Source organism: Loxodonta africana, chromosome 20 (assembly GCF_030014295.1).
Source record: "Loxodonta africana isolate mLoxAfr1 chromosome 20, mLoxAfr1.hap2, whole genome shotgun sequence".
Lineage (NCBI taxonomy): Eukaryota > Metazoa > Chordata > Mammalia > Proboscidea > Elephantidae > Loxodonta > Loxodonta africana.
In genome coordinates, this window is record NC_087361.1 from 15,160,711 (window position 1) to 15,181,231 (window position 20,521).

Consider the following 20,521-nt stretch of genomic DNA (forward strand, 5'->3'; position numbering starts at 1 on the left):
CTACTGTGCCATATGCTGGGCAATCCACTGCTGAACCTCAAAGCTTAAACTGGGAGAAGATACAAAGCAGAGCACTATAAGCCATGGTACCAACCACAGAATATATGCCATGGGGCAAGCTGGAGGTGCACCTGGATCCCACACTCATGGCATTGGGGGAGGCTCCTGGCTATCTGAGCAAAGACCCAAGGAGGGCAATAGGGAAAGGAGGAGGGGAAAAGTACCTTAGGAAAGTCCCCGAGAGGAAAGTTCATGATGCATTCAGGGAACTGAACAATAGTAATAATGAGAGTAACAGCAATAGCTACTTTTGAGTGAAAATTAAATGCTACTTTTAGGCATTATTCTAAATGCTTTATGTGTATTAACTCATTTAATGCTCCAAACAGTAAATGGCAGAGTGGAGAGCTAGACCAGGCAGTCTGGCTTCAGGGCCCATGCTCCCACCATTGCTACAGCTGAAAGTACAAGTCAGTGCATGTAAAGCACGGGGATGTGAGGGGGAGATCAGGGAATAGGGTTGGAGGGTAGCAGGAGTAACATCCCAAGATCAGTTTGGGCTGATATTTCAGGGACCTTGTGGACATTCAGACTCCCAAGAGGTAGCTGGAATACGTGTCTGGCATTCAGGAAAAAAAGGTCTGAGCTGGAGAATTGAATTCCCACTAAGAATGCAGTTGAAATTGCTGACGATGGCTTCAGGAGGAGCAGTGGAGGAGGAGATGTCATTAAGAGGTTGTGGAAAGTAGGGAGGAAGGGAATAACCATAAAAACAGTGGCCACTTGGTGAATCCTTAACCCGTGCCAGGCACTTGACATGTAACGAATACATAACCTAAAGCTTGGTCACTTGAGACTAAGTATATAACATCAAATTGTCGTCTTAGCAATATAGAGCATCCATCTTCTGTTTTGAAAGGATTATTGATTTGCTTTTACTTTTAAATCTTATGATAATTAGAAGATCTTGGAGGAGAAAAGGTAGTTATTAATTAATAAGCCAGCATTTTATTATGTTTCTTTTCCATTCCAGTTTTTAATTAACAGCTTTGAAACTTACCATATCTTCCACAGATTTTGCATTATACTTTACCTTGAAATAGTGAAATGTTATTTTTTATGTACAGACTTTAAAATGAGGGCGCATTTAATACTGATATTAAACACATATTGTAATGCTGGAGAAGTATGTTCTCCTAAGGGTTATCTGTGGAAGCCACATTTGTCATCTTCAGCAAACCACGTAGCCATCTTGCCTTCATTGGTAGACGAGAATAATTCGCCTGCTTTCTGTTTATTTTGAAAACCACTGATTTTAATTAGGTTGGATTTACACTCTTGAATCGGAAAATGTCCTTTCATTGGCTTGTTTTTTCTTTGTAAAAGGCAGTTGTTAGACAGTAATTCTTAACAGAAACCAACCAAAACCAAACTTGTCATCAAGTCGATTCGACTCAGAGCAACCTACGGGGCAGACTAGAACTTCCCCCCTATGGTTTCCTATGGTGATCTTTGTGGGAGCAGATCACCCCGCCGTTCCTCCAACAGAGCCACTGCTGGGTTAGAAATGCTGACCGAGTGCTCAACCACTGTGCCACCAAGGGAGAGCAACTTCTCCTGAGGAGGCTGTGTCAGAATTCTAAGAAATTGGGGTGGGGAGAATCCTCTTGGTTGCGTACTTGGCTCCCACCTCACCAGAGACTCCGGTGCACTTCTCAGCCTAGAACATAATGTTTTCCCCTCCCTCCGCTATTTGTCACTGTTAGCGATAGCATCGCCTTATCCTGGATGGCTGGGAGAGCTAGTCTGTACCGTTAAAGTACGTGACACTTTAATCTTCTCTGGGGCAGAGGAGAGCAGAAAGGTAGGAAGTTGGAAAAAGAACAGTCCAGAATAGAAAACCAGGAAAAAGTGTTAGTTTTTCTTCTGTGAACTTTGTGAATTGATTGATTTTTATGATTTTATTTGAAAACTAACAGACCTAACACAGTTTTCACCAGCTTGCCCATAATAACCCACACCTCAGATCTGGGTCTCTGGTTTGATGCCATCTTTTCAGTGTATCGACCTTGCCTTTTTTACCCCATTATCCCTTGTCAGTGGGTAAAGTGACTTTCTGAGGAGATAGTTGTTTAATATTTATCAAGAGCCCAGAGTTTATGCACCTAAGCAGTGGCAACTTTGAAAGTCAAATGAAATAGAGGTCTCCCCTGGGTAGATTAGCAAGTAGAAATGTGTACTCTTGATTAATTATTAACTTTGGAGTTTATTCAGCAGTTTTAGAGGTCTCTTACCAGTGAATTCACTCTATTTGCCAACTCTCCCCCCCTCCCCCCTGTATTTTTCCAGAAAGAAAAAAACTGAAGGCACCTATGACTTACCTTACTGGGACCGGGCAGGTAACTTCTATGTTTTTTGCATCAGAGGGAAGCGTCACCCTGCCCTCCAGGTGGCAGTAGTGAAAGAAAGTCATTCTTAGGCCCATTCGAACTCCCAACACCTTTGGAAAAGTGGCGTTCCTCCTCTGTTCTGACCATTTTCACCCTTCTGCAAAATCTCTCCTAGTTAATAAGTGACGCAGTGGAGAGTAATTTATTTCTGACTGCACACATTCTGTTCTTTTTACTTTTGGGAAATGTGTCTGGTTTTCTCCTGTGTATCTGGTTCTCCGAAGGAGACCAGCGTTCTGATGTAGGTGAACACTGCGTGAGAAACAACGATTGTGGCCCCTTTGCTGTGGTTCTTTACCAGGTGGAGGGCAGCAGGTTTGGAATCCGTGAGGGCTGCCATCTCTCCGTGGCTGGTTGGCATCTTCTGAATTCCTACTCCCTGGCAGGTGGTAGTTGCTACAAATGCAGCAGAGCCAGCACAGGCCTCCCACTTCCCAGCCTCATTTCTGGAACTCTGGTCGGGAGCAAAGAGACTTCTCTGCTGGGGCCAGGGTAGACATGGGCAGTGGTCTTGGTCATGGGGGCTGCTAGTCCCCCAGTGTGAAACTCAGTATGTTTTGAGGAAAACTTATTAGAAACTACCCCTACACAGACAAGTGTATCTGGCTGCAGCTTAATAGCAGGATTGTCTTCTCCCTATCCTTTTGATAGAGATTTCTACCATGTTCTGCTTTGCACTAGATACTCTTCCATCAAAGCAGAAAATAAACTTGAACGTGAAGGCTACTTTGTCCCAGATATTTGTTCGTTAGAGAAGTGGCTTAAATGCAACAGGTTCTCTCCCTTGATGAGACATAGGTTTTTAGTTCCTGGCCTTTTTGTTCTTGCAACCCCCATAAAGGATGGTGGAAAGGAATGAAGCAGTTTCTCCCTGCCAAATCAGTGGAACACGAGGAAACCCCAGTTCACTACAGCAGTAGCGAAGTTAATCACTTGAGCCCGAGAGAAGTCACCACGGTGCTGCAGACCGACGCCGCAGGTGAGCCGTCACTACCTCGGGCACGGGCCGGGGAGGCTGTGCCTGCTGTGAAGTGTGTTGGAGTTTACTTTTTCCTTTTCATGTTTAAGAGATGAGCTAATTTCTAAAAGTGGAAGCACTTTTTAAAAAGATAACTTGAGTGAGTCATTTCTGCATCTTGGATGTTCTGTCCACAAAGTTGGAGCATTCGTTTGTGAAAACTCCAAGCGTTTTGATGTTCACCTGTGTTTTTCTGTTTTAGTTTTATTTGAGGAAGTTAGGAAGAGAACAGGAGAGACATACAGTGGCTGTTCCTTACTATTTACCTTATTAGCCTAGGACTTACTTATTTTAAACATTTCCTAATATTTGAAAAAAAAAAAAAAAAACTGATTTTTCCAAGACTAAGATTATTCCAATAATAGAATATTTCTCTTCTAATGAAAACCTGTCTGTAAACCTGAAGAACATATACAAGGTCTTTATGCAAAGTTACACAACTGAGGCTTTCTAGCATATACTGTCCGTTGCTGTCAAGTCGATTCCGACTCAGAGTGACCCTGTAGGGCAGAGTAGAACTGCCTCATAGGGTTTCCAAAGAGTGCCCCGTGGATTTGAACTGCTGACCTGTTGGTAAGCAGCCGAGCTCTTAGCCACCGTGCCACCAGAGCTCCTGGCATATACTAGATGACATAATTTTAATTTCTGAAGTTGGTTCTTGCAGTTAGGAAATCCATAGCGTCTGTGTTGATAGCAAGAACAGTGCTGTAAAGAAGTGTTTGCTTTTGGTGTAAGCCCGCAGCTACCACCTTAGTTGTGTGATCTGTGTGTTAGTAAGATAACCTTCTCTCGTGTTTTGTGATATCTGCAGAGTATGCACAACCGCTTGTGGGAGGAATAGTTGGCACACTTCATCAGAGATCTACCTTTAAACCAGAAGAAGGGAAGGAAGCAGGCTATGCTGACCTGGATCCTTACAACTCACCAGTGCAAGAGGTTTACCATGCCTACGCTGAACCTCTCCCCATTACTGGGCCCGAGTATGCAACCCCAATTGTCATGGATATGTCCGGGCACCCTGCAGCCTCAGTTGGTCTGCCTTCAACGTCCACTTTCAAAGCTACAGGGAACCAGCCTCCTCCTTTAGTGGGAACTTACAACGCCCTTCTCTCCAGGACGGACAGCTGCTCCTCTGCCAGGGCCCAGTATGACACCCCAAAAGGTGGGAAGCCAGGTCCAAGTGCCCCAGATGAGTTGGTGTACCAGGTGCCACAGAGCACGCAGGAAGTATCAGGAGCAGGGAGGGAGGGTGAATGTGATGTTTTTAAAGAAATCCTTTGAAGGTGATGCTGCTTTTTACAAAGCATCGTTTTAAAGCACATGGCCTTTTTTGTATTAGTGGTAGTAATATATAGAATGTATCACGTTATCTGTCACTGAAGGGGTTAAGGAAAATGTGATAACCGAGGTACAGGAAACTACTAACCTTGCCATCTTGCTTTGAAGGTATATCTGTGGCACAGTTACTGCTTGCCTGTTAAATTCCAAACATCATGTTTGTTACTACTGTAAAACATTATTTTTAATACAGAAAAAGCTCTCTGTAATGCACTTCAAAGAAATTAAGAATCACTGAGAGAAAGTATTTATTACCAGTGCTGCAGGTACGTTGTGAACTCCAGAGATGGCGCTAAGCCTGTCTGGTGGTAATGCATGGTACTGTTCTTGAACTATCTAAAGGCTTGAAATTCTGCTCTTTGTGAAAGGTGGGTACTATCATGATTTTCTCCTTTTCTATTCCTAGATTGCTTTCTGGATTTATTTTTTTAAAGAACTAGAATTTGTGATATCATTGTTTTCTCGGCAATCATATAGAATTCTCCATTTTTCATTAACAAGCTGGGAGCTTCTGGCTTATAATGAGCAGGGTGATTGATTTTTCACTTCTTGACACTCTTAAGAGCTTTAACACTTCATGGTACATGATCTGGTTTCATCCCTGCTCATTCTGCCTGGGGCACTCGGTGGCAAGAACCATTCATGTGTTTATAAAATACTTGTTTTGAAATTGATGCTTGATTTTATCAACTTGCTCAGTCTCATGAATTCAGATCCTCTAACCCTGGTGGTGCAGTGGTTAAGAGCTACAGCTGCTAACCAAAAGGCCGGCAATTTGAATCCACCAGGCGCTCCTTGGAAACCTTATGGGGCAGTTCTGCTCTGTCTTTTAGGGCCGCTATGAGTCAGAATAGACTCTACGGCAACAGGTTTGGTTTTTTGGTGGTTTAATAAAGGTTGGTGGTTCGAACCCACCCAGTGGCTTTGTGGGAGGAAGACCTGGCCATCTGCTTCCTGTGAGGCAGTCCTACTCTGTCTTACAGGGTCGCTATGAGTTGGAGTCAACTCGATGGCAGTGGTCTTGAGTAATATCTTAAAGCATACTTCTCTATGTGAAAACATGAACAAATTTAATTTAGAAACACCATAAAGGGGATTTTCCCCCCACCCCACCCCAAATTTATTTGCAATGGGATTTTTCCTAGACGAGTTGTGAAAAGTGAATTAAGTGACTGCTTGTGACTATGACCCATTCATGTTTATCACAATGAAAGCCAAGATCATTCAGAAATAATAGAAAAAATAACAGCCAGAGTTGGCTGTCTTTGGTTTTATATATAAAGTTTTCTTTGAATCTCAGAGTGTTTTTTAACTTTTAGTTGAATAAAATAATTTTTAATTGCCGTTTTCTACAGAAACTATTGCAAGGAATATAAATTAAACATGTATTCTTCAGTTCTGCCTGATTCTGCCCTACGTCTGTGTGGCGAGAGGCACGAGGAGTCTGTCACGTCATGCTTTAAGGGAACAGATTACAGCGTCCGGGCAAAAGGACCCTGTTTTAGTAGTCGTGACTTGTGTTTGATACCTCCTAGCGGCTGCTTTGTCACAGTTCATGACTGGCCCCTGAATTAGATTTAGATTGGGTGAAATAGAAATCATCTGTAATTTATTACTCTACAGTGGTGGTGCAATGGTTAAGTACTCAGCTGCTGTCCGAAAGGTTGACGGTTTGAACCCACCCAGAGGCTCTGCGGGAGAAAGCCATGGTGATCTGCTTCCATAAAGACTACAGCCTAGAAAACCCTATGTGGCAGTTCTACTCTGTCACACAGAGTCGCTGTGAGTCGAAAATCAACTTGACTGCACCCAACAACAACATAGTGTAAAAACATCTCTAAAAGCCTTGAGACTGGCAAGATGACCTGCGAAGTTGATCATGATAGACACATATAAATTTGACAACCCCTCTTCCATACCACCTTAGTTTGTCAGCTTTCCCATCACATTGTCGTCACTTCTGCTGGCTTGTGCCACCAGATTATGATACTGTCAGAAATTTACTGAATTTGAATAAAGATGACCAGTATTTATTTTGCTTGATTGCTCAAGTCTATCTGTATTCCAAAACACTGCTTCCCAAGTAGAATTATTTCCATGGCCTCCTTGCCCTCCTGTGGTAAGCTTGAGTTGTTTTTCTTTTCATTTGCTTTTCCTTTTCAGACAGACTTTGAGGCACAGTTTTATTCAGGGGAGAGCCAATCCATGTTTTGTTTCAAAACGCTTGAAACAAAAAGCACAGATGGTGAACGTTCTATTAAAGCACTCGTGAATAGGTAAAGCACATGTGTGAATGCAGGCATCTCTGTTCAGGCGAGAAGAAAGTAAACAGATCATTTGTTTTAATCATCCTTCCCACACAGAGAATATACTTTTCCTCAAATCATACACCTGTCTGAAGCTTTAAGAGAGAGGTTGTCGATAATGACTTCATTTTCCCAAAGGTGCTTGCTGTTTTTTGTGTAATTGTGCACATCTGATTGTTTTTATTGTTTTTTTCTGCTGGAACTTTTTTGCTTTCTGATTAGAGGCGAGTGTTGTCTTAATGATGCATCCTTTAAGACTTGATTCACACTGCTCTGTGCTGTCCTTGACCTACCAATGATTTTTATAAAATATCTAGTTTTAACCACTTGGGTATATTTTACTTTCCCGATGACTAGCTGAGCCTGATTCAAAGGGTTTTTCTGGTTTTGTACTATTTTCTTTTAATTCATTCGTTTTCATCTTAGTTGTTCTTTTTTTGATCTAAGTTTATACATCTGTTACATATACAGCTTTGGAGACAATCAAGTAACAACTGAAAATGTGAAAGTAACCGTTTTTGACAAAATTCCCTTGAATTTTTATTCTTTGCTTGAAACATTGAAAAGCCTTAAGTCACTGTGGTTTATCAGAGTGTTTTTTTTTTTTTTTTTTTTCCTGTTAACACAGTTGTAGAAACAATCAGACTATGGCTGCAGCAAGGGTGGCCATTATAGGTTTCATAAAATTACACTGACTTTGCCGTTACTTGATCTTATAAACCAGCACAGTTAAAGATATTTTGAATTCTGATTTATATTTTATCAAAGGCTGTAAATCTAAAACGATCCTATCATATGTGCAGGGTCTAGTCCAGTTATTTAAGTTCACATTTCACTATTTGCACTTTGCATTTAACAATGGGTTTATTCACTGATGAAAATGGTTCGAGTAGAGAATTTATACAGGAATTGAAATTATGATATTATGGATATGCTTACTCTCCCGCCTTCTAGGGGAGAGTACAATGCTAGTTCATCTAATACGAATGTGGTCACAATGCTATAGAAAGTGATAACGCCCGCACTTCTTTGCCTTGGACTACTCTACATTGTAACCTGGAGAGCAAGAGGGTTATGGAAACACCGTGTCAGATAAATACAATTAGAAAGAACCAATAGATTATGTGGGGGGATAGAAAGCTTTTCAAACCCTCTTAAATCCCTGAAGCTCGACCTAAAAAATAATAGTACCTTATTAGCGCTGCCTTTCAGTTCTGAACTTGAAGTCCCTAAACTGCAAAATATAAATAAGGGTTTGATGGTTATTAAAATGCTTTTTATGTCCACTCTGGCACCAATTTTCATTTAGTCCAACTTATAACTAGTATTTCCCTCTTCTTCCTCTTTATTTTTTTTTGGCACTGAGAATGGCAGAAAAAAACGTTTATTGAAACACATATTGGAAATAAAATGGCTTGTGTGTCAGTGATATTCTCCCAGAATGTACTTTTCTTACCTCGGCATGTACTGTAGTTACTCAGTATTTGTATATGTTGCTAGAATTTAGATTGTATAAATAGAGTTTTAATGTGTTTCATGTGTTTAATTGTATATAAGTGTCTTGCTCAGATTATTTGGCTTAAATAAAACAACCTTGAGGTTTGTAGCCTTTTCTCATACTATATAAATGCCAGCCTCCTCAATTTTAACGTCAGTCAGAAGTTTTATGACCAACGTTACAGTTGCTTACAGCAACACTTGAAAATGTCCCTGAAGGATTTTGACTTGGACGTTCCGTTTTCCTGTGGTCAGCATTATCCTTTCTGAAGCCCGATTTGCTTTAGGTCAAACGGGACTTCAGCAGCCCAGCTGCAGCCTGTGGCCCTGAGGGTGTGAAGGAACCACCAATCACACTGAACCCATGTGGATTCTAGTCCACTACCAAACTTTTTACCTCAGGGTAATCAAACAGTCGAATGAAACCACAGTGCAGTGCAAAGGTATGCTGGTATTAACAGAACATCGTCCCTGAATGAGTGTAGGCCAGGTTAAATAGCCCTTACACCGCTTTCCAGTATTTCACCTATTCCTGTTTCTGACCCTGACCTAACGCTTCTCCTTTCACACGCTGTCTTTAGGGAGGCAGGTTGGTTGTCAGGACCATCGTCCATGTCTCCCAATAATACTTATTATTCGAAATATATTAATTCTTTGACTCCTACCGCTGCTGATAGCTTTGGGTGCCATCCTTTTTATAACCCTACACTTCTCTTCCTTCGTCTTTTATCCCACATCTCTTTCCAGATATCCTTTGTTTTTATTTCTTAATATTTGGGAAGGGAGACTAGCTCACCACATCTGTAGAACTGGCTTGTTTGGAACATAGAGTTCCTTTCTGGTAGATCCCAAGACGACTTCTACTCTAAAGGAAGGCAGCCAACTAAGCTTTCCATTTGAAGATTAGATTTAATCATAAGAAAAATTGAAACTTGTTTCATGAAAAAGTACCATTTAAAATCCAAAACAGAGCCTGACTCTACTGAAGGGTTACTTACTCGGCTGTCTTCCTCGTCTCTCCTAATTTACTTCAGGTATTCAGCTTCCAAAATTTAATGAATAAATTAAGCCAGACAAAAAAATAACGCATAAGGGTTCTCTTCTTCTTGAGCTTAGCTAGCTTAGTTCCACTTACTTGTATAAAGTTAAACTTTTATTTCTTTAAAATAATGCAGAGCCAACCGGAGTTTAGTAATTGAATATTTGGTTGTTTACTGATAATTTCACATTTACCCTATGTCCTGTAACTCAAATTTTAAAAAAGCTATCTTCATTCTACCAGATTGCTCATTATACCCTTTTGGTTTAATTAATTACAGAAAAGAGCCTTAATTAAACCAGTATGAACTGAGATTTCCATAGTTTTATATTCCTAATGTAATCAGGGCTGATTTAAGATTCAAATCAGGTTCTTCAGGTAGAACAAATAAGAATTAAACATTTTTCTAAACACAAGCCTGAAGCGGTTCCAGTTTGTTGATCAAGGCACAACCACGTGCCGGTTCCCCAGGAGACGGGTTTATGGTCGCCAAATGTGTATCTCAAAATGGCAGGTTCTCCTAAGACTTGGTTGCAATAAACCCAATCCCCATACTTACTATGATGGAAGTTACATCCCTTCAAAAGCCTGACATAAAATAGTTAGAAAAAGACATTTAAAAATACCTCAGAAAACTAGCTTATTTTAAAAATGATGCAGTCAAAAGTTTAATTATTTCCCTGATAACTAAACTTTTCTTGGTTTTCATAAATTAAATATATTCACAGACATTAAACTGCTGGTTATGAATCACCAGGTAGCAACAAACAATATACATACTCTTTGACGAGTGTGTCCAGCGTATTTAAAAATAAACTAACAATTGGAGTATAAAAATAAAACCAATACTGTTAGCATCATCTCGTAAGTCTTCAGGGTCATTCTTGAGTCAAATTGATTACATAATTCTTTTCTATAATGTCCTTCAAAAAGAGCTGCTCTGCGGTCACATTGTGATATGCATTCTAAAAAAGAAAAAAACAAACAAAATTAACCATCGTCCCCAATCTCAAGATGTTGACAGACCAGCAACAGAAAATATGCTGCATCTTAAAAGTTTACCAAGAAAACACTAGGATGTTAAGTAACAAGTGGCATGGGACTTTTAATTTTTGTCACCTTTCTAATTTCTTTTGCTTAGTCTCAGGCCAGAGCTTTCCCTAAAGCCCACTCTTCCCACTTAAGCCACCATGCGCGTGAGGCTCACCGCTCTCATCATCCTGACATCACATTTACTCAATCACGGTCTAAGTCTAGAGGCCAAAATTGCAAGTCCGAGTGGGTTGACCACTTTTGTAAAAGCAGTAACTGAAATTCTTATATTAGGAGGGGAAAAAAAAAAAAAAAAAGTCCTGGAGATAAGAAACTACTATTAAAGCATGATTCAGTTTAAGATGTGCTTTAAAAAAATAATTCTGCTCTGTCAATGGCTATCCTAACTTTCCTCAGGCACTTATTGTTTTTCTTTAACATCTAACTTATTTAAAGGAACTGCTCTGCCCAGGGTTGTTTTAATGTTCTGTTTCGATGACATGTGAAATACCACAAGTGCTAAAGGAGAGGTCAGGGCTGAGGAGAAATAAGCCCAGTCTAGAGTCTACCCAGAAGGAGCCCTGGTGGCACAATGGTTAAGCATCTGGCTAACCAAAAGGTTGATGACTGTAAACCACCAGCTGCTCTGCAGGAGAAAAGGCCTGGCGTTCTGCTCCCATAAAGATTATAGCCTAGGAACCCATATGGGACAGTTCTACTCTGCCCTAGAGGGGCACTATGAGTTGGAATTAACTTGATGGCACGCAACAAGAGTCCGTCCCAGGCATCTTCCTTTTGAACTACTCAAATGTTCATTTCTTTTTTTTCTGGGGTGGGAGGGCAGTGGGGTTCTCCTAGGGTTCTGAGGCCCACAGATTGGGACTTGCTGCTCTAGTAAAAGGACCCTTGGACTTGAGTCCTAATCCAGCACTTAGTAGCTCTGTAACCCCTTTCAAGCCATCAATCTCTCAATCTGTTTCCTTAGTAAAATAAGAGGGCAAAAAGAATATAAGCTTTCCAACGCTAAAGATCAAAGGTCACTCCAAAGTGTGTGTGTGTGTGTGTATGTATGTATGTATATAACGTACATATATATTACCTTATTCATCAAAGACATGGTGGCATTCCCATAATAGTGCAAAGGACTCCTGAGGTCAGAAAAATTGTATTTAAAACCAGCTATGTGAACTTCATGACATATATGAAATGCCAGTGTGATGGCAATAATTCCTGTCGTCGGATGTTTGGGTTTCTGGGAAGAAAAATTAAAAGAAAATTTTAACAAACTGAAAAAATTCCAAACAAGCTACTTGTGTCTAGTGCATATTTGAGTGGAATCATCATATGTAATTAAACCCTCACCATGCCTAAGGCTCAAGCCCAAGATACGTGGTACACATTTTATGCCCTCAACTCTGAAGAGAATATAGTGTGACTGAAATATGGGAAAGTCTTTCAGATAGAATTTAGCTATGGAATTAGCCCTGTGAAATCCTTGGGTGGCACAAAGATTTAAGCACTTGTCTGCTAACCGAAAGGTTGGAGGTTCGAGTCAGCCCAGAGGTGCCTTGGAAGAAAGGCTTGGCGATCTACTTCCAAAAGATCAGCCTTCGAAAACCCTATGGAGCACAGTTCTACTCTGACACGCATGGCATTGCCATGAGTTGAAGTCAACTCGACAGCAGCTGGTACTGATGATCAGCCCTGTGGACAACTATGAAATGAACAGATACTGTGAGGCTCAAGGAAAAGGATGCTTGCTAGCTTAAAAACACACGCAGAGTCAGGCTTCCTTGTGGAAAAAGCAAAGCCTAGGAATTTTGAACACGTGTATGAAACAAAGACAGCTCAATTCACCAATGGATAGAATCCTGGTAAAAAGCTTCATATAAATGAACAGCCTTAAAATAGCTCCATTGTCCTGATGATAATCCTGGGAATTTAAAGTAGCTCCAGGGAAAGACTATCTTTAATCAACCATCTTCAGAGATAAAGTGTAATAGTATCTGACTCAAAAATAAACATTCTAGATGGACAGCAATGTCACAATCTCAACAGGATCATTAGTTAAAACCAAACACACTCGTCATATATACACTCCTGAAAACCACTGTAACAGATGTTTGCCAGGAGGGTCTTGGCATTCAGAGTTTTAATTGTCCCTGGGATAGCTTTCAAAGGCAAACACAAAATTTATCTTAAACATTTCGTAATAGCAATTCAAGGAAATTTCCTTTCAATTAAATGTATCTTAGGAATCCTATGAAAATCACATACGGTTATTATTTCTAGGAAAATAAAATGTACTCCAGGAGTACAAACTTGTCTGAAAGCATAACAGCATTTAGCATAAGCTTTTCTTCATCCCATGCCCCATCATGACCACCACAAGTCTTTACAGTCTGCTAGAGAAGGAAGTTAATGGTTAAGTTAAAAACCTAGGAGTCATTCAGTATCTTTGATTCCGTCACTTTTTCCTGTCCTTCCTCTGCATCGTGTCCACTACTTCACGCCTTAGATTTCAAGATTCATCACTGCAATCTTTCCCTTACGTAGGCCTTCAACCTTCTTCACCCGTCACCCACAGCATCTATATCTACCTGGCAGAATCGTAACCCTGCTTGAACCCAATTCTCTAGTTACTCTGCACCTGTAACCAACCAGCAGGATATGGCAAGAGAACAACATGCTGCCTGGTTGCACTTTAAATGACTGTTCAGTCTCAAATAGGCATTAAGTATGTCCAGCCATCCAATTACAGTCCCCTACTGAATGTCCATTCCCACTCTGCCAAGATGATGATTTTGTCTCCTATCTCCCAAAACCCTAGCCTCCTTCCTAGCTGAAATTGACAAATTAACCCTTATTTTTCTGAGCAAACAGATGAACAATATCATCTTCCCAACTCCAAATCTACCTTCCTGCCTGCATCTTCACCCATATATTCAGTGTTCACTCCTTGCAGTGGGTGGCATGTCCCTCTTCCTACCTACAGCCAAGCTTTTCACCGTTGTACTATCTTAGCCCATCTCTACTTTCAGCAACTTTGCTTCTACAATTACCCAGTTTCTCCCCCTTATCAACATTTTCCTCTGTTGAATCATTCTCTTCAGCATGCACATATCATCTCTCTTAAAAAAAAAAACAAAAAACTTCCTTGCTTCCTTGATCCTATGTTCCAACTATTGCCCCATTTCTCTGCTGTTTACAGCAAAACTCCATTAAAGATTTGTCTCTGCTTGGTCATGTCCCCTCATTCTCTTTAACCCAATTCAGTCAGCTTTCTTTCTCTTTCCTGTCCTCATCAATATTACTAATACGGCTTCCAGGTTTCCAAAATCAGGGTTTACTTATTTGTGCTCAACCTCAGGACAGCATACAACATGGCTGACCGAGTCTCCTGAAATAGTGTCCTCACTTGGCTTCTGGGACACCGTGTTCTACAGACTTTAGTTACAACCAGGCCTGGTATCGTCTCCAAGCATGATCAGTGTCTTCCTATGCACGCACATAAAAGATACTATCCCAAACAAAAAGCAAGGGAAATACCTGTTCGTACTTAGGGGAAAAAACACCAGAAGCTGCAAAGTTATAAACTCTGCGTTCTAAAGCTGTTCTTTCTCCTCAGAATCACTAAGAAGGGGGATTTTAATTTAAAATATCTATGGGTTTTGACTTGGGAATTGCACTTCAGGAAATCTACATTTGTGTGCATTGCTGAATTATTTATAGATGTGAAAAAGCTGGATACAAACCTGAACATCCATAAATAGAGGAAGAATTCATTAAACAGAGGGAAAAGGCAAATAGAAAAACACCTGTGGTATAATCCCAATTGTAGTGACCTAACAAAAGGGTTTGTAAAGGGCTAGAGAACAGACCGGGAGGACAGCAGGGGCAGGAGGTGACATGGATTATGGAGGGAGAGCAGGAGGAGGATTTCCTTTTCCTTAAACATTCCTTTTTAAGTTCTGTGATTTCAAGCCTGTACTACTATCTCATTTTTTAATCACAATTTTTGTCATGCTGAAGAGAAGCCTCATGTCGTGTGTTTATTTCTTTGGATTTTCTCTGCATTACAGCGAGTGAAAACCTTATTTCAGCTGTGGGATCATGTCACACAGTTCCTCAAGTTCTAAATGAAAACCTCTATGCCACTGTGGACCTAGATTGTATTCTTTTCTAGGGAGTATACACACACAAGGCTACAAGGGTCAAAGTCAAGGAGACTGCTTTTAACTAACTAATGTGGGGTCTCAAGAACTCTCAGTATTGCTGTAACTACCATTTCCTGAGAAATTAGTCCAAAGTACTCTATAACCCCAGAAATGTGTGTCCTTCCTCCCTTTCCCTCTGGCTGTCCTCTGATGTTTTTGTTACACAGAGTGCTTCTCAGACTGTTCTTTTAAGCTTGAAGAGCCATGCATTTGTCCTGAACCCAGCCCTCTACCGGGAGCACAAGTCTGCCCATCAGCCCAGCCGCCCAGCCAGGCTCTCCTGGCTACAGAACGCGAAAGGTACGAGCTTCATGCAGCTCATAAAGACGGGCTACGGGGGCACGCAGAAAAAGCCTGTCTACTTGAGGTGCTTTTCCTTGCAACCTGTAAAACAATGATAATATCCACAGATAACTAGCTACCCTAACTCTGATGTGGCCCTCAGAAGCCACCTCAGGAGTGGTGGTTTTCTTACAGTCTGAGTCCCAGACAGAGACCCTCTATCCTCCCCTAATGACATCTTTATATTGAAACTGGAAAGAAACACACATACCTGATTTTTGGGGAACACTTTAGGGAAATGAAGCAGTTCATAAGCTGCTGTTCTGGTAATGAAAGGATCTAATATCCTGATTTGATACGGTTTATAGATCAGGTTTGAGGCTGGTTTCTTCCAAAAACCGTGACTGTTCTGAAATAAAGTAACAATATAGAAAATAGTACATTGTGGTTGGTTTGTTTTTTAAGGGGGAAAGAAAAAAAAAACCTGAAGGTACTCCGAAGGCAGATCAATTTTGCCAACTTACTATTTTGCCACCTGCCAACAATTCCCACAGCCATTTTAAATCAAGTGGCTTAAAAGTGGTGAGAATCGCCGTAGTATTAGGGTCATTGTGAATGGGATCTGAAAAAACGGATTCTGGATAAAAAAGTCGGAGGGTTGTCCTTCTCCCAACTTCCTCTTCGTGTCCTAAAACAGGACCATTATTCATTCTGTGGGTAGTAAAACACACAAGAAATGTAGACCAAGTGCAGTATGAACCATTTCCGTCACAATTCTCAAGGGTTTAGAGTGGGACTTTCCAGTATCAGCCCTGTGCTCAAAGCCATAAAGCGACTGGGCAATCTTTCTCAAATACTAGCCAGTGAAATCATTCCGTTTCATGAAACAGCTGCTTGATCAAAGGGAGAAACATTCATTTGTATTAGAAAGTTAATTGGGGAGCCCATGATAGCTAATTCAGTCTTATTTCCAGGAAAACTGAAGACTAAATAAAAGAAATGGGACCACAGAATACTAAAGTTAAAGCAAGGGCCCTGAGGTCCAGAGAGAGGATTACTTGCCAACACACGGATGTGTGTTTAAGTGACTGACTGGCAAGAAGAATCACCTTTGAGGTGCTTTGCAGACATATTCAAAATTGTTGTATTCTAAAATAAACTAACAATATAAAATTGCTGTGTTAGACTCGAGCACAAGCAAATGAAATCCTATTGCTAGAGTGAACTAAAGGACCACAAAGAATCTACTGTTGGGCTCGTCTGTGCTCAAAGTCAAAGTTAGACATGCACTATTTATACACACACCAAGGAGGCTTGTTGTAAACAAGGGATGCTTTGTTTCCAAAACTGTGTCCCCTAGGAGGATAAATACTGTTTTACCCTTTGTCACTGACTCTGTGTAATTTAAGACAGCCTTAGTAATACTTGAAATGGCTTTCCCAATGTTACACCAGGGACGTTTTCCCACAAGGGTTTGCTTTGGTTCTAAGTGATCAGATTTTAGGCAATTATGGGTAGAGAAATTTGTGATAGCTTCAAAATTTTTTTGTGGATAAATTATCACAGCTCCTTCCCAAAATGGATAATAAACAGAAAATTCTGTATTCCTGGCAAATGGCCTTGTTCTGCAGAGATGCTACGCAGCTTGGAACCCAGCAAGACCTCTCCTTAGTGAGTCCAAAAACTTGTCAGGTGATCCTAATGCATTGCCCCAGTGTGCTAGCTTTCCCATGCTTCAAAAAAGTTATCTATACCACTCCCAACACACGCACTTACCCGAGATGATCTTGCCTCGAACTGGTATTGAGAAAACAGAGATAGAGATGTCCTCATTTTCCCACCACTGCACCTACAGGACTCCTTCTAGTTGTGCCCACGATCCCTGCTTCCATTTTAGAGGGATGGACCACACTTGGATTCTGGACTTCACCCCCTTCTCTCTATACCACACCAGTCTCATTTCCTATCTTCACTAAACAAAACAGAAAAAATCTTCCCTTGTTCCATCTCCAGCTACCATCTCATTTCTCAACTTCACTTCACAGTAAAACCTCCCGAGAAACCTCTACCAGTTTCTCCACTTCCTCTCCTGCCATTCTCCCCTCCACTCACTCCATTTGGCCGTCTCCCCGCATGTCTCCCAGCCCACTTTTTTCAAGAGTGTCAGTGCATTTCAGGCTGCCAATCCAAAGGGGACTGCTCTGTCCTTAACGTCAATGACTTCTCGGCAGCACTGGACATAGTTACCTCTTCCTCAGTCCTATAACGTTTCGTCCTCTTGGTTTCTGTGATCACCTCCTGATTTCCTTCCTCCCTTACTTATGGATCCTCTCCATCTCTTACACCTCTTTCTTTGCTCAACCTCTGAGTGTTGAAGGCTCCAAGGCTTAGTCGTGGGCCCTCTTCTCTCTTGGAGTCTTTCCATAGGAAATCTGATCTAGTTCTATGGCTTTAATATACCACATAGACTGTTGACCATCAAGATTTTACCTGTTTATCCAACTGCCTACTTGACATGTCTACTACAAGTGTAATAAGTATCTCAAACTTAACATGTTCATAGAGAATTCATGATTTTCCTCTAAACCTGCTCCAGCCCAGTATTCCTCAACTCAATAAATGAAACTGCCCTCCCATCAATCCCTTTAGCTGAAATCCTAGGGAGAAGCACCCTGGTTTTGTTATTCCCTACACTCCTCACATCTAATACATCAATTAAATCCTGTTAACGATCCTTCTAATATCATCTCTAGTCTGTCCACGTATCTCCTGCTCTGCCATGACAAACCTGTTCAAGCCACTATCATCTCCTACCTGAATACAGCAACCTAACTGGCCTCTGCATTCCCACTTTTGCCCCTCATATTCCGTTCTCCACACCTCAGCCAGAATATCTCAAAGACATAAATCAGATCTCATTCCCCTCTTGCTTAAAAATCTTCAAATCATGTTGTACCTGAAATGAAATCCAAGCTTCTCGTGTGGCTTACAAAGAACTGCACAGCCTGCTGCTTGCCTACCTGTTCAGCTTCAGGCTGCCCTACTCTCCCAGCCTGCGCCTCCCACCTCACAGGTGTCCTTGCTGCTCCTCTCAAGCCAAGGATCAGGTCCTCCTTAGGAACTGCAGTGAACGTTCCCTCTGCCTGGACTGTTCACTCTAATCTTCACTTGGCTGGCACTGTATGGTCCCTTAGGCCCAGCTTAAATACCTCCTCAAGGTGGTCATCCATTCTAAAGTGGCCACTCAATCATTCTATACCATTTTTTAAATTGTTCGTATGGCATTTATTACTACATTTTCTTATTTATCACTTTTCTTCCCTGTATTAGAATGTAAGCTCCACAGAGAGCAGGAACATTGTTCTTACTATGCCTTGTATCTCCTGTGCCTAGAACTGTGCCTGGCATATTAAGGGGGCTTAATAAGATATTTGCTGAATGAATGACGTGAAATCTATAGCCAACAACTGAGAGAAAATGTTGTGTAATCAAGTATATTAGCAAATCTAAGCAACTTCCTTTTAAAACACAGCTCTAATACAGTAGGAAACTACGTTCTTTTGAAACAATTCTAGTTTAGAAAGTAAGAAATACATTTACCTTATTATTACATCATAGGAGTCGATTTTTTCCCCTAACGTCTTATTCTTTAAAATGCCTCCATTACCAACCACCACACATCTTTTACATGGCACGCTGTTGGATAAATAAACAAGTGAGAGACTGAGTTATCTTTTACAAAACTGGATCATTCCAAGAACTTCATTCTTTCAGGAACTCAATGCCAAATTTCATTTGTTGCGCAAGTAGAAAAACAACTAGCTGTGATTTATGGGTCTAGGTATGTATCAGAAAGATATAAGATTCAAGAAATGCCATTCCATAGTAAAAGTATATCATCATTGTCAGTGCCTATTAACTCTTTAAGCCCATGTAAATTCTCTCATTTGATTTTCATAGCCACCCACCGAGATAAGTACTCCTGTATCACCCTCACTGTACATTTTACAAATAACAAGAGAGGTTCAGAAAACTGTTAGGTAACATTTCAAAGTCATTACTCCAAAAACAGTGCAACTATGATCTGGTTCCAGACCTTTGGACTACAAAAATGCCCTCCGACAGAGAATTCTGCATGCTCATATTGATACAAGTATGTTTTATATTACATATGTATACATTTTTCATCAGTGTCATCCATTCCCCTGAGATTCTGCATCTGGGTCTCTGTCGCATTCTGTCAGTGTAGACCCGGATAGCTGGAATTCGGTGGGTGTGCTTACTTCAAGCCCACAAACATGTACTGGTCCTTGGAGCTTAACTAATACAAACAAAAATTTCACTCTGTTTCTAGCAAAGAGCTTTAGGGTAGGACATGAAAGTGGACTCCCTGTAGCTGGCTGTGATCAGCCTAGAACAACTTGCACAGTCACCTCTCAGCAAACATGGCCCTGAACCAAACATGGTCTCTCAGCTCTTACGCACTGGGCCAGGCCTGAAGAAGTAAGAAAATGAATGGTGTCCTTCCACTCTAGGAGACAAAACTTCAGAAAGGAAGGCAGTGTAGGCTGTCCCACCAGGGCCTTCATTACATGGAAAGTCTAAAGAAAGTTTTTCCTCTAGGAACCAAGAAAATAGCAGGCAGATGAACTAAGACCTTAAGGCTCTTAGGAAATTCTGTTGTTGATAGTTGCTGTGGGGTCAATTCCAACTCATGGTGACCCCGTGTGTGCAGAGTAGAACTGCTCCATAGGGTTTTCAAGACTGACCTTTTGAAAGCAGATCCCTAGGCCTGTCTTCTGAGGTGCCTCTGCGTAGGTTTGAACCGCCAACCTTTTGGTTAGTAGTCAAGCACTTAACTGTTTGCGCCACCCAGGGACTCCCTTAGGAAATTAATGAGCAGCAAAATTGTGCAAATGCTGTAGAAAAGTTAAGCAGAGAGATTGCAGGAATATGAGAAGCACTGAAAAAAAAGCCAAGTACTGCATCCATCAGGTTAAGAAGAAACCATGTATACATGTCTGTACTCAGAAGTTTACTTTTTTAAAACATTTTAACCCTCAAAAAAACATTTTTTAATTGGGGGTTCTTAGCTCTCAGATATTAAAAAGGCTCACCTAAACCGAGGCCCATGGTGTTACAAGAACAAAAAGCACCAGAGCTGCATGGGTGGCAGGGACTGGAGTAGAACCATGCCCAACACATGCTCCCTGAGGATGTTCTCCTCAGCCTCACATCATGGACATGTCACCATGGGTTCTAGAAGGGCTTCGCTGGTTTCTTTACATCTGTTTTTTATTTTGTTTCATTTTTAACTAAGAAACTAACATATCTTTGGATGT

General features: G+C 41.0%; 2 protein-coding genes across 30 annotated transcripts in view; one reads left to right on the forward strand and one right to left on the reverse strand.

The window, feature by feature from the left end:
- Positions 1–6,844, forward strand: part of DCBLD2 (discoidin, CUB and LCCL domain containing 2) — a 110,117-nt gene extending 103,273 nt beyond the window's left edge. For both annotated transcript variants that reach the window (XM_023559024.2, XM_064273055.1), the window contains 3 exons: positions 2,350–2,399; positions 3,292–3,429; positions 4,280–6,844. In XM_023559024.2, coding sequence (XP_023414792.2) covers positions 2,350–2,399; positions 3,292–3,429; positions 4,280–4,749 — 658 coding nt within the window. In that variant the 3' untranslated portion in view covers positions 4,750–6,844. The remainder of the gene's footprint in view (positions 1–2,349; positions 2,400–3,291; positions 3,430–4,279) is intronic.
- Positions 1–20,521, reverse strand: part of ST3GAL6 (ST3 beta-galactoside alpha-2,3-sialyltransferase 6) — a 120,757-nt gene that overhangs the window by 13,796 nt on the left and 86,440 nt on the right. For 24 of the 28 annotated variants that reach the window (XM_023559028.2, XM_064273076.1, XM_064273070.1 and 21 more), the window contains 5 exons: positions 18,780–18,875; positions 15,704–15,890; positions 15,451–15,588; positions 11,780–11,932; positions 7,630–10,613 (listed from right to left, as the gene is read on the reverse strand). In XM_023559028.2, coding sequence (XP_023414796.1) covers positions 10,527–10,613; positions 11,780–11,932; positions 15,451–15,588; positions 15,704–15,890; positions 18,780–18,875 — 661 coding nt within the window. In that variant the 3' untranslated portion in view covers positions 7,630–10,526. Of the gene's footprint in view, positions 1–2,381; positions 7,112–7,629; positions 10,614–11,779; positions 11,933–15,450; positions 15,589–15,703; positions 15,891–18,779; positions 18,876–20,521 lie in introns of those variants that run through there. The other 4 variants (XR_010318691.1, XR_010318692.1, XR_010318693.1 and 1 more) reach the window with 3 other exon arrangements.